This window comes from Rhinolophus ferrumequinum, chromosome 2, assembly GCF_004115265.2.
Source record: "Rhinolophus ferrumequinum isolate MPI-CBG mRhiFer1 chromosome 2, mRhiFer1_v1.p, whole genome shotgun sequence".
Classification (NCBI taxonomy): Eukaryota; Metazoa; Chordata; class Mammalia; order Chiroptera; family Rhinolophidae; genus Rhinolophus; species Rhinolophus ferrumequinum.
In genome coordinates this window covers 45277955-45292283 of record NC_046285.1, presented here as the reverse complement: position 1 = coordinate 45292283, position 14329 = coordinate 45277955, and the positions used below count along the sequence as shown (strand labels likewise).

The window sequence follows — 14329 nt, the reverse complement described above, 5'->3', positions numbered from 1 at the left end:
CAGCTCTATAGATCAGGAGAAACCAAAGGTTTCTTTGGTTGATTCTGTCCCTGTCTCCGGACAACTTCATTTTAGACTCATGCTCTTTAGATGTTATAGTTGAAGGTCCATGGACTCCAAGCCAAGAGACCCGGGGCAGGGGTTGGGGGGCAGTTGCCTGAGACCCCTACGCTGGTACAGGTGATGATCCCAGGGCCCAAAAGGGTGAAGTAGGAACCTTAAGTGGGGCAGGTATAACTAAGCAGGGTAGACATAAGTCCACATTGTGACCCAGGCGTTGAGTGGGGTCTCCTTGGTGGCAGAGGAGGAGGCTCTTTGAGGAGAGAAGAGAGTGCAGATACTCTGTCCATTTCAGTTTTATTAGCTGGGCTCAGCTCTGCTCCCCCCTTCCTTTGCCCCACAGAGGGTAAGCTGGCCCGCAACTAGTGTGCCTCTTGACTCTACCTCGTACTTGTGGGAAGGTGAAGATAGGCTGCTGCCATCTCACTCCTGGGTTTCATTTTGGCTTTATCTAAGGAAAAGAAATTCTAATTATAGCTAACAATTAGAAGGTGTGCAAAGACAAAAGGTTTTGAAGACAAAGTCCTGGGTTTAAACCCCAGCTCCATCTCATCCTAGCTGCTGACTTTAGACAAATGGTGACTTCTCTAAGCCTGATTTCTTCCTCTTTTAATGGGTTATGGTGAACTGCCTGACACACAGCAACTCTTTCTTCCTTTTTCCTTCCCCAAATGGAGTCTCACTTATTCTTTAGATGTCACTTTCCCAACCCCCAAGCCCCAAAGATAAAAGAATGATGGCAAAGCTCTCCCCCATGCCCTGTCTCGATGATCTCTGAATCCTTAATCAGACCCCAGCAGCCATTCCTTGAGGAGCTAACCCAGTAGGCTGGTTGACTGTGAAATCATCAGTCTCCGTTCTTTACCCCACACTCCCAGTAGTTCTGTTTAAAAAAGAAAAAAATGTCTATGTGCCCTGGAAAGATAAAGAATAATAAATGGAGAACGTGGTGTTTGAGGAAGCCAATGCTAATTTTGCAGATCTTAAAAATATATATATTGACAAGACTTCTAGACGACAACATCTAGCAACCTTAGGCAACAACGCAAATAAAGCTGACCTGTTTTTCGGTTTACGTAAATTAACTTGATAAGCAAGACAAATTCATACTGAGTGTCAGATCATTTTTATTGAGATCTATAACATAGTGCATATAATTATCTTTCCCTGTTCATGCTCAACCTCCCTTTCTCTCTCCTACCCTCCCCCCCACCCACACACACACACACACAACACAGACACATAAACAGACACACTAGCACTCATAGTCGGGAGAGAAGTCGGAGACCGTGAGCCCAGAGGCAGGTGGATGGGCAGAGGTAGTGATGGGAACGTGCAATTATTCTCTTCTGACTGCTTCTCTTTTCCCAGAGAAATGGAAAGCAAAGTCGCCAGCTGAGTTTGGGAAGGAAGTTTAGAGGTTTGAAAAATGGAGTCTGAAAGTCTAAACTCTTTTTTGAAGTGTACCTGTGATGAAGAGTGAGAATCTGCCAAGCAACTATAATAGAATCTCTAGAGTCTTTCTCTGTTGTCTCCAATTGTGGCTGAAGTCCTACACCATCAAACAACAAATGCAAAGGCCCCACACTCCTGCCCCCCGCGCCGCCCCCACCCTCCCTGTTCTAATAAAGACTGGAAGGACTTGGAAATACAAATCCATGGAGGACTTACTAGGAGGGAGCAGAACTGCTGTGACTAGACCTCCCTTCCTCACCTCCACCAGCTGAAAACCAGGGACTGAAAGGAAAAATCCTGAGTCATAGTTCTGTGGAGTTTTCCCTTCCCTTACTGAATGGGGAGGGAAGGTGGTGCTCTTCCTTACCCCTCACAAGCCAAACGAGGGAGGGCCTCCAGCTGATAAAGACAGCGGCAGGTGGGGAAGCCTGCATTGCCACTGGAGAATGTGAGCAGGAAGGATGGGTATCCCTTAGGCCGAGTGGACCCCTCAGAAGGTGGCTGGCTTGAGCATATCCTGCAAGGGCTCCACCCGTGAGGCTGGTCTCAGGGCCAACACTGGAGAGGAGACAGGAGCCCCAGAAGAGGGAGGGGAGGAAAAGAAGAGGTGTCCATGTCCCCATTTCTCCTCTAAGTCTCTTGGGCCCAGGACCGACTGTGAAGGGGAGGAAGGAGGGCCTGACACTAAAGTTTTAGAACTGATTAAACTGGCCTGACATTCCCACTTCTGGGTATTTATCCAAAGGAAATGAAAAGAGGCTCTTGAAGAGATATTCGCACCCTGATGTTCATGGCAGCATTTTCACAATAGCCAAGATATGGAAACAACCCAAGTGTCTGTCAACAGATGAATGGATAAAATAGAAGAATATATATACATTCTCCTATTTTACTTATCCATTCATCTATATATAATGACATATTATTCAACCTTGAGAAAGAAGGAAATCCCACCATTTTCAACAACATGGACGGATTTTGAGGTTATTATGACAAGTAAGATATGCCAGACAAGAAAGACAAACACTGCATGGTATCATTTATAGGTGGAATTTTTTAAAGTCAAACTCATAGAAAAAGAGTAAAGTGGTTGCCAGTAGCTGGGGGAAATAGGGAGAGGTTGGCAAAAGTATACAAACTTTCAGCTATAAGATAAGTAAGTCTAAGGATCTGACATAAAATGTGACTATAACTGATTAACACTATATTGTATAACTGCAATTTGCTGAGAGTAGAACTAAAATGTTCTACCGCACACATAAATAAGATAAATATGTGAGGTGATGGATGTGTTAATTAACTAGATGGAGGAAATCCTTTCACAATGTACACATTTATCAAATCACCACAATGTAGACTTTAAATTTTTGTCTATGTCAATTATACCTCAACAAAGCTGAAATTTTAAAAACTAGACTGAGATAGACTGGGTTAGTAATACTGCCTCCCTCCGCCAAAGACCAAAAAAACTATGTGATCTTCCTATGATGATTCTAAAGGACAGGAAAAGAATATGTATGAAGGTAGTAAATAAAAATAAAATCATTTCATGTTTGCTTCTCACTAAATTGAGACCATTCACCAAACCAGTTACACAGCGGTCATGCCTCAGATTCCACTTGTTAAAATACTCTTCTGCCCTTTTCCATATTGTAAGATCCAAGCGTCTCAGGTCTGCTGTTTAGTCAGTATTAGTAGAATTCTAGTGCTCTGCCTTGAAAATGCAGGCATTCCTAACTACTGGTAAAAGAAACCTCAGCAAGACGAGAAAATGTTTTCTCTTCTTCTATAGCTACAGAAAAGCACATACTATTCTGCATTATGAACTCAGTTCTTATCAAGTGGGAAATTGAAAACAGTCCTGCCCAATATTCTCCATCTTAATCTTCTGCTTAGGAATCTTGTGTTAAAATGTATATACTGTTTTCTATTATTCCAAAACTGTCCTCAAAATATTTATGCAAAGGAGTCTTTCAAGACATCTGAATTTAAGAGATTACTATGTTCTGTGAATTGTAACCCACCACCCCTAAAAGTCTACAGTTTTGATTGGTTGTCCCACTGAAGCATCTGTTGTCCTACATAGTTGTAATATATAAAATGACATGTCTGTTTTCTGAAGTAAATAAATACACATGAGACTTTTTTGAGCCAGAAAAACAGACATGTTTTTACATACGAAAGAATTGGAAATCCCATGCCTTTGCTGGAGTCCTACTTCAAATACAGAGTTAAGAGCCTTGGCTCATTTCAGTCAGCACATAGGCACGGTTAAGGCATCAAACTCTTCATTTCTTACAGTGCATCTTGGCCAGGTTGCTCCTGGCAACCATAAAAAAGAGGACATAGGGAAGAGGTAGAACTGCATGTTGACAGCATTCACATCAATACAACTTGAACTTCCAGAGTAAACATTTGCTGAATGTCTCTCAGGCGCCAGGCAGAGAAGCCACAAAGAGAATAAGGCACAATTCTCCACTACAAGGAGCCTGAGGGTGCCACAGAAGACACACAATCACCATACAACAGGATAGTGTAGTGACAGCTAGGCACAGAGGGCTGTGAGCACAGTGAAGAGAAAGCAGACACATGCCTGAGCAACCAGAGCAGGTTTCATCTAGGAGGTTCTACCTGAGCTGGGGCTTGCAGGATAAGTACGAACTTACCAGGAGAAAAAGGAGAGGGAAGGGCATCAAGAAATAAAGAAAGGGGGTGATGTGTTCATTGAATACGATTAGAAGTTCAGCATGATCAATTTTTTATTTGTAAAGATAACTCTGGAGGGCAACGAAGAAGGCAAGACTGGAGTTAGAAGCACCAGCTAGGAGGCTAATCAACAACATTCATTTAATATATACTGATTAGGTATCTCCTGTGCACTAGGTTCTGCCTAGAGGAGAATAAAGACAAGCAAATAGGCAACAACAACCTAATGATATGTTAAGTGCCATGTCCAGTAAGTAGAGCGCCGCTAGGAGAAGCATCTCCCCAGACCTGAGTATCCTGGATTGCAGAAATCCAGATGAAAAATACATGGTGCAAGAAGGCAAAAGGGTGATTGATTTAAAGGATGTTTAGGAGGTAGAACCATGTAGCGGATGCTGTTGGGACCCTACATATACTGCTCGCTGTTCCCATGCTCCCTACGGCTTGCTACTGCAAGCATCTCTGAGTCTTTACTTGAAGACATTCATGTTTGGCTTACACAAGAGACAAGCTTAGGAGCGCCAGGGACTTGGCACTGAGGACCACCGATGTCAGATGGACGGCAGTGGATATAAATAACCAGGTTCACGTGTCCCTCAGGTGGGACAGCCATGAGGAGTGCCTTACAAAGAGGACCCAGTTGCCGACAGTGGTAACCTGCTCATGAACGCACCTTGTACTGGCTCCACTTCCTTCCCTGTCTCACTTCCCCATGCTCCTCCCAGTACTCCCTGGAATCGCCTCCCAAATAAACTACTTGTGCTCAAATCACTGTTGAGTCTACATTTGAAACAACAGAAAAAACTTCCTGAAAGATTAGCTGATGAAAACGAAAACTCAAACAGGAGGCCATGAGATTTCTAGCTTGGGAGACGCTGACCCCATCCACTGAGATAAGGACTCCTCAGGATAAGAAGATGGAGAGATTCAGGGAGAACAGGATGAGCCTGGAAAGACGGAGTTTCAGTTGCCCAAGGGATTTATTATCTCAAAAGTCCCTGAATATGAAGTTAAGACTCTTGCCTTTGGAAGAAAAAGAAACTGAGCAGAAAAGGCACTACACAAGAGGAGAAACCACCAGAAATGAACATCACATCTTCCTAAAGGTCAATTACAGTATCTTCCTTTGACCCAAGAGAATATAAAGCCCTAGCTGTCTCTTCCAGCCGGTATCTGTATTCTAGTTTCTCGTAGTTGGAGGGATTCACGCCTTTAAAACCATACATAACTCCCCACCAGCAGCCAGCAATGGCAGCTGTAGAATCACTGTCTCCACCATGGAAAAACGCTCGGTGGGCAAGCTCCTTCCAGGAGTCTCCTGCAGCCAAGATGGCATCGTAGGCAATCATGGGGGCATCGTGTCCACTACTGCCACCCCAGCCTTGGTAGCTCACGGAGGTGTAGAACTGATCCCTCTCCTTCACTCCATAGGGCTTGGGGAAGGTAGGGGCTGATTTGCCATCCAAAATCCCCCTAAGTTTTAGGTACTTTTCCCATTGGTCTTGGAAGTAGAACCTGGAGGAAGGAAAAAATCTACAATTAAAAAAATAAAGTCAATAACCATAAGGAAAGGTATCAGATGGATGTGTGAACAGGGAAAATTCCAAGCTGCTTCAAGTTCTTGTATTAATATCATAAATGATATAAAAAAATCAAAATGAGCTCTAACATTCATTCAATAAATTTTTGCTAAGAATTGATATAAACAAGGTACTGATACCTGTTGCTAAATAAACAAGATACATAGCAAGTCAAAGGTGAGAAGTAAAAGTCTGTTCTTCCTGAGTTCAGAATAATGTGTCACTTTTCAAGGGGGGACTTTATTTAGTCTGTCATTACGTATTTTATTTTATAATTTATTTTATTTATTAGTAAAAATTGTATATATTTAAGGTATACAACATGACGATTTGATATACACATACATGGTGAAATGATTACTACGGGTAAACTAACACATCATCTCCTTATAGAGTCACTTTTTCTTTTCAAAAGGGAACTTTGAAAATCATGACCACAGGTGATTTCTGGACCTTCTGTTTCCAAAAAAGGCAATGTGAAGTGAACTCAGAAAAAGGGGAAGATATAACGAATATTGGTGAGGATGTGGAGAAAAGGGAACCCTTGTGCACTGTTGGTGGGATTATAAATTGGCACAGCCACTCTGGAAAACAGTTTGGAAGTTCTTAAAAAAATTAAAAATAAAACTACCATACAATTCATCAATTCCAATTCTGGGTATTTATCCTAAAAAAAATAAAACAAAACAAAACAAAAAAACTAATTCAAAAAGATATCTGCACCCCTGTGTTCACTGCAGCATTATTTACCATAGCAACAAACTAGGTGCCCATTGATAGATGAATGGATAAAGAGGATGCGGTACATATACACAATGGAATATTACTCAGCCATAAAAAAAGAATGAAATCTTGCCATTTGTGACAATATAGATGGACCTAGAGACCATTATGCTAAGTGAAATAAGTCAGAGGAAGACAAATACTGTATCATTTCACGTATATGTGGAATCCAAAAAAAACTATATGAATGAAACAAAACAGACTCATAGATACAGAGAACAAACTGATGGTTGCCAAAGGGTTGGGGGTGGGGGATGGGCAAAAAAGGTGAAGGGGATTAAGAGGTACAAACTTATAACACAAGTTAAGTCACGGGATGTAATGTAGAGCATAGGGAATACAGTCTATATAGCGATAGCTTTATAAGATGATAGATGGTTGCTAGACTTCTTGTGTTGATCACTTCATAACATACATGGGTATCAAATCACTACGTTGTACACCTGAAACTAATATAATATTGTATGTCAATTACATTTTAAATTAAAAAGTGCTTTATTCATATATTCCAGAAAAAAAGGAGATGATGTGGTTTACCATTTAGTAATCAGCTAGTAAAAACCTATCTCTGGGGCATTCTAAGAAAAGATTTTAAAATATTGTGTGTCAAGACAACAGCGAAAAACAAGTTCCAGGAGAGAAACAGGCAAGTTCCTCTCAGTACAGGATAGCCACAAAAACTACAGAAAGGTGGGATGCAGAACAGCACCCCGGTAAGAGGGAAGCCCTGCAGCTGCACTGCTCACTGAGGTCTTCACTTGGCTACTTGGTGGCAACCACTGCTGGAACTGCACCTGAAATCCTTAGCAGGGAGGCAGGGAGGGGGCTGGATGCAGTGATGACAAAACTGGATGATGAGAACAGTTGCTATGATCTAGGAGTTCTGGGCATACACACACATGCATGTGTGCACACAGACTCAACCATTTTCTAGCAGGAGCCTGCACCTACCAACTTACCAGTGTTGCAGGTTCTTCTCCACGAAGTAGCCTGATTGCTCAATGTACTTTTTAGCTTCTGGTAGCACCTCCATCAGTCCTTTTCCCCACTGCAAAGGAGGCTTGCCATTCACAGCATAGGCTGTAAAAAGAGCAGACACAAGGGCTCCCAGGTAGCCTGTGGGGTGGTGGTGGGTCATCCGGCCGCTCTCAATGCTGACCTGGATCAGTGTATTCAGCTGACTGTGATGAGGGAACCGGAGACCGATGCACATGGCCCGCATAGCAGCCCCGCAGCCGCCCTCATGGCTGTTAAAGGGAACCCTCCAGCCCTCGGCTTGGTCTGGCTTCAGCAGCATGGCGTTATGCATGCAGGTGTCACCTGTGGAAAAGGTGGGTAGGGGACAGGGTCAGTGTAACCAAAGCAAAGGCTCCGGAGGGAGGAAAGAAGCAAACTCTGCCTCCAAGTGTCTTTGATGGGAAGGGTAAGCCAACACTGCCTCACTTAATACATACCCCTTCGCATGATAAGATTTAAGAAGCAGATTCATATACAGAGCCTTGGAATTTTTGCCAGTTATTACTGATACATTACAATAACTCAAAAAGGTAGGTACAACATATTCTTTTTTAAATAAATAAGCTAAGGCTCAGAGCTGAAGAACCTTTTTCAAAATCACATAACCAGCTGGTGAGCAGCTCATCTTGCTTCATAACCATCGTGCTCCAAGCCCAAGCCCTTAAAGAACCCAATGAGAACCTGACAACTGAAATTCCCCAATGTCAGGAAGGGGTCACAGTTCTAGAGTAAAGAGCGCTGGGCTCAGAGATGGAACAATGGGTTCAGAGCAACAATGTGCCCGTGGGTGCCCTTGGTTTTCTCCTAGGTGAGAGCAGCATAATCCAGTCTTGTCCCATCACACTATCCTGGGAACTCTGAATGCACGCATAACCCAAGCAGTGGAAGTAACATACTGTGGGGTGTGGTATTACTATTCCCTTATACTCAGTTTATTCACAACCATGCCACAGAAGGCACAGATGGACAAAGAACACTTTGCACTTGTTAAACTGATGAGATATCAGACGTTGAGAAAGGATGAACAGAGGCTGGCTTCTAAGACCAATCTTTGGGGTCACCAGAGACCCTGGTGCGTGTGTGGGATGGGAGCTTTTCAACAGGAGGTGCTTTTCATCAGCTAAGCTGAATTGCGTGCCCCAAAATCTGTGTGTTGAAGCCCTAACTGCTAGCACCTCAGAATGTGATTGTATTTAGAGATAGGGCCTTTAAAGAGGTGATGACGTTAAAACAAGACCGTTACGATGGGCCCTCGTGTAATCTAACTGGTGTCCTAATAAGAGGAAATTTGGACACACAATACACCAGGTGTGTGCACTGTGAGAGAACACAGGTATAAGGAAGTCATCTGGAAGATAAAGGCTTCAGAGAAAAACAAACCTTCTGACACCTTGATCTCAAACTTTTAGCCTCCGAAACAGTAAGAAAATAAATGTCTGTTCTTTAAGACAGCAGTCTGTGGCATTTTGTTATGGCAGCTCAAGCTGACAATACAGGAGAAGAGGCAGGTCAGATGGGCTAGGGAAAAGGTGATTCAAATCACCTGGTGGCCCAAGTGACTGTAACAATTTCCCAAAGTGGGCAAGAACCATTTGTGAGCAGACCTGGAAACAAAAGGAATCTCTTCAAGACCCTGTCCATTCTCCTTTAAAAAGAAATATATGTTTTCCTTATACTTGTTCATTACAGAAAACTTAGAAAATACCAATAAACAAGAAAATAAGAAATTATAAATACTTCATTAACAAGATACAATTATGAACATCTGTATATATTCTTCCAGGCTTCTCCCAACAAGTATACATTATACTTTTAATGACTGTGGCTTTATAAGATACATCCTGTTGTGTGACCTACTTACCTTTCACTTAATATATAACTAGTAAGACATTATATATTAAGTGAAAGGTAAGTAGGTTACACAATGTCTTACTAGATCAGTAAATATTTATCTGTATAATTTTAAATGGCTGCAAATGTATCACCATAATTAAATAAATTTGGAACATTTAGGTTGTTTCTATTTTTATCACAACTATAAAAACTACTGTCTCCTTGATATTTAAATCTTGATCAATATTTTTGATGACTTCCTTGGGCCTGTTTTATTCTCCCCCTGCCCAGGACCTCTACTGGCTAGTCACCTGGTGCCCGGCCGTCCATGTCTCCCATGCAGTCTTGGTAATGCTTAGCAAGGAGGGCATACAGTCGAGCCAAGTCCAAGACTTTCCCAGCTTCCACGAGAGCTTCTGCAGTGGCCAGGTGCATCACTGTGTCATCGCTGACGCTCCACCTCTCCACATCTATGGCGTCCAAGCCACCAAGCTGGCCCAGCTGCTGGTGAATCATCTCTCCATGCCTGAGGAACTCCCACTTCCCGTTGAAGTACCCCAAGGCATCTCCAGCTGCACTCAGCACCATGGCAGCCACATACCTCTCGATCAATCCGCCACACATGGTGAGGCTGTCTTTGGGGGGAAACTAAGACACACAGGGGATCAGGAGAAAGAAAAATTAGAAAAAACAAGAGCCTTATCTGCATTTTAATTGAGTACTCACTACTTGTAGGTGTTGCATTCAGTGCATCTCATTTAATCTTCATAACTACTCTACGAGGGATGTGTTATTGGGCCCATTTTACAGGTAAGTAAAATGAGGATTAGAGAGATAACAGTTTCAGAAATGTTAAGTGACTTGTCTTAGGTCACAGCTAATTGGCATGGCTAGGATTCCATCTGACTCCAAGGCCCACAATTGTAACTACAACTCTGCAAATGGCAAGCCCATTACATTCTGCAAGTCAAACCAAGCTTACCATTTTCTCTTTTTAGTTGACATTTGGCTTTGGAAGTGCATCCCTCCTTTACTTAAACAACAGTACTTTCTATTACAACGCCCGGTTCACAAGGCACCTGCACATTCTCTGTGTCATCAGTAAGCAGGGATTATAGTATGCATTTCACAGATAAGAAACTGGGGCTCAGAGAGGGTAATTTCACACAGTCAGTGAGTAGAGGCACTGGGACCCGAATCTTCTGATTCCAGGCCACTCGCCTCAGTGCAAACCTACTTCCCTTAGGCAACCTCTTGTGCCACAGCCTCTACATCTCTAAAATGGTGACAAAAATAGTAACAATCTCTTGGGTTTGTTGTGAGGAGTAAATGAATCATTCTCCCCTCGGCTCAAGCTCTTTTCACACTCAGTATCCCGGTCCTCCCTTCCACTGACCTAAACCCAATGACTCAGGGTTTAGTGTAAGTCCTAGGGCTTCCAGGAGTCCTTCCCTAGTTGCACTGCTGTTGGCTGGGGAATGCGGGCTGGCAAGAACCAGAACAGTAAATGAAGATGGGCTGAGCGTCCCAATACTGATCATGCTTAATTTCTTAGCTCACAAGATACTTGTAAAGCGTTATGTACGCGTTTCCTTATTTATAAATGATGCCTAGGAAGTGGAGTTCTGGGCTACTACACCTGACTGCCAAAAATCAGTTGTGTGATTGCGGACAAGCCACCCGGAACCCTGGATCTGGATTTTCGCTTTTAATTGGAGTGGGGGAGGAGGCGGTCTATAGGTGCTCCCGGGGTCCTGTCCTGTGCAGAGAGCTTCAGGGGACCAACTTTTAGTCCTCCGGTACCTGCTCTCCAAATGCCATAAGCTTCCTTTCTGTATTCCTTCTGGCTCCACCGAATATATGATTTGCGAGTTGCAATCACAGAGCCGGGGGTAGGGGATGATGGCCATCTCTTTCCGTTGGAAATTCTTTTTAACTTTCATAATATTGCTCTAGCCTCCGCTTTCAGAACGCTGCTATTCCTTAAACTCCTTTGAACTTTCTCGCTCCCGAACAACAAATTCAAAACTAAAGTTGGACAGCTGCTTCCAGACAGACCTCCGCTCCTTTTCTGAGGGGGTGGAGGGAGGGCGCCGAGACCGGGATGGGGCACCAGGTCACTGCTGGGGAAGGAGGGCGAGGTGGGAGGCAGGGGGTGTATGGGGGGAGGGAGGTCGGGAGATCGCACACCCCAGACAGGGCCTAGGAAAGAAGGGAGAGGGGGGAAGAGCGGGCGCGGCCTGGTTACCGCCAGGAGAGGAGCGCCCGCGGGGGTGGGGGAGGACAGCAGGGTGGGGTACCTGGTGGCCGTGACGAGTGGTGGACTTGGGCGAGGCCGGGCGCGGGGTCTTCCGGGGCGGGGGGGAGAGGCCTGGCTGCACACGGCGTGCAGGAGGTACGTTGCGGACCCGCCGGGGCCCAGCTTTGCGCAAGACAGGGCTGAAGTCCTGTCGCCTCGCTTGGGGACAGCGCCCAGATTCAACCGCCGCGGGAAGAGTGCCTCGGCGCCTTCCGCTTGGCCAACTCCGTGCGACTTCTGTGGTCTCGCGAGCGGCTTCCCGGCACTGCGGCGGCCTCCTGGGCCGGCATGAGCGGGCCCCGGGCTCAGAAGGGCCCCGAGAAGCTCCTCGCCTCTCAGAAAGTCCGGACTCCGGAACCCGGAAGTTCTCGTTGGTGACTCGCGTGTCTCTTCTGTGTTGTTGTAAACCTGTAAGGATACAAACACCGGGAAAAGGGTACTACTAAGTGCGAGACCTTTGTCACCTTCCTGAGCCCCTCACCCATAATAGGGACCCATACAAGTACTTCTTAGGGTGGCTGTTAGAATTAATTTTAACTCGTCACTTACTTGGCAGCAGAATAAATTTTCATCCTGACATTAAATAAAAGCAAAGAAAAACTAAGTATTGTTTTCTGAATAATACTGTCACTTTTTAAAAGAATTAAATCAATAACTAAAGAAGAGCTTCAGGCTATAATAAAGAACAAAAAAGCATTTATGAGCAAAAGGAGAGAGACACAGATCCAAGGAGGAAGGCAAACTGCATTCCATAGTGAACAAAGAAAGGAGGGTTTTTAAAGGCAAAAAACACAAAGTGTAATTCTTTCATGCAAATAAAGGATTGTTGGCTAGGTTAACAGGAATTGGTTAGTCTCAATGTAAAGGGAAAGTGGGCCCTTCTCTGTGAGAAGTCCTGGCTTGGCTCCCACACCCTGGAGTCAGTTCCTGGCCTCAGGGAGGAACACTGGGAAGCTTAGCCTCTCTGTTACCAGAGGATGGGCCCATCTTGACGCAGTGTCCAGGTTCTTCGTGTCTTAAGCAAAGAATTGAACAAGATACCGAGGTAAAGTAGTGAAAAAGCAGTTTATTAGAAGAAAAAGTACACTTCAAAGAAATAGAAGCAGGCCCAAGCAGAAAGCAGTGGCTCAAAGGCCATTATTAAGGGACAGTACACTCCCAAGGAAAGGCAATGCAAAAAGGGAGCAAAATCCCAAAGGTGACATTATTAGGAGAAAAAATACACTCCAAAAGGTTTGGAGCAGGACCCCGAACAAAAGCAAGGCTCAAAAAGGCAAAGGGCCAAAGGAGCTTGGGGGTTTTATCTGGGATGGGGTGTTCCTCTCCAGGTTTGGGACCTCTTGATTGACACCTGTGATTAACATGTCCGTCTCTTCAGACTGCACATGTTCTCTACAGTTTGAAATTGTTAACTGCAAGCTGATTGGCCCTTCCTTGTCCCTGGGCAGTTGATCTTGGTGGGCTCTGCCACTTGAATGGCTTTGTTACAAACTCAGCAGCAACTAGATTACACCTTAATATTTGGATCTCACTTATGTGTGGAATCAAAAGAATCTAGGGGCAGCCGGATGGCTCAGTTGGTTAGAGTGTGAGCTCTGAAAAACATGGTTGCCAGTTTGATTCCCATATGGGTCAGTGAGCTGCGCCCTCCACAAATAGATTGAAGACAAGGAGCTGTGCCTGAGCTGCCAGAGGGGCGGCCAAAGGCTCAGTTGGTTAGAGCGCAAGCTCTCACCAACAAAGTGGCTGGTTCAATTCCCACATAGGATGGTGGGCTGTGCCCCCTGCAACTAAAGATTGAAAACAGCGACTGGACTTGGAGCTGAGCTGTACCCTCCACAACTAGATTGAAACACACTGTTCCCCAATATTCCCCAGTAAAAAATTAAAAAAACAAAAAGAATGTAATAAACGAGCAAACAAAACAGAAATAGACACATAGCTACAGAACAACCGGATGGTTGCTAGACCTGATGGTTGCTAGATGGGAGGGGGTTGGGGGATGGGAGAGAAAGGTGAAGGGATTAGGAAGCACAAATTGCAGGTCACAAAATAGTCACAGGGATGTAAAATACAGGATGGGGAATATAATCAATAATGTTGTAAAGATCATGTAGGGTGTCAGAAGAGTACTGGACTTACTGGGGTGATCACTCCATAGATTATATAAATGCCTAACCACTGTGTTGCACACTGAAACTAATATAAAATGGTATTGAATGTCAACTATAATTAAATATATATAATATATATATGATATATATGGTCACGGGATGTAAAGTCAATGGTATTAGAATAATTATGTCGTAGGCTTGGTGGGGTCATCAATTTGTGAGGGGTATAAATGTCTAATCATTATGTTGGTTTGTACACCTGAAACTAATAAAAAAAAGAGTTCAGAAAACAATAATCAATACAAAAGCAAATATAAGATCATGTGACTGATTTAATAAGCTATACCTGAAATCCTGCCTTTGACCAAACACCACTCACTAGGACATAGATGACATGAAGGAGCATCAAGTGGTACAAAGTAATGGCGTATAGATGGGCACAGTCGTCTCCAGATTCATCTAAGATTGCTTTATTTGTCCTT

At 44.0% G+C, this 14329-nt stretch overlaps 1 protein-coding gene across 1 annotated transcript; it reads right to left on the bottom strand.

Annotated features, from left to right (window-relative positions):
* Positions 1-1831: 1831 nt before the first annotated feature.
* Positions 1832-12168, bottom strand: ADPRH (ADP-ribosylarginine hydrolase). The gene is made up of 4 exons (XM_033131323.1): positions 11735-12168; positions 9746-10082; positions 7544-7904; positions 1832-5736 (listed from the first exon to the last, which is right to left on the bottom strand). Exons 2-4 carry the CDS (start codon positions 10056-10058, stop codon positions 5322-5324), a joined length of 1089 nt encoding a protein of 362 aa, XP_032987214.1. The 5' UTR covers positions 10059-10082; positions 11735-12168; the 3' UTR covers positions 1832-5321.
* Between the last annotated feature and the right edge of the window lie 2161 nt (positions 12169-14329).

Bases quoted from the DNA above. Each gene is read 5' to 3' on its own strand.
- ADPRH (XM_033131323.1), bottom strand. From the start codon at position 10,058: ATGTGTGGCGGATTGATCGAGAGGTATGTGGCTGCCATGGTGCTGAGT. The intron at 7,905-9,745 runs GTGACTAGCCAG...CCTTTTCCACAG, and splicing joins CATGGACGGCCGGGCACCAG to GTGACACCTGCATGCATAAC. The intron at 5,737-7,543 runs GTAAGTTGGTAG...TCCTTCCTCCAG, and splicing joins GAGAAGAACCTGCAACACTG to GTTCTACTTCCAAGACCAAT.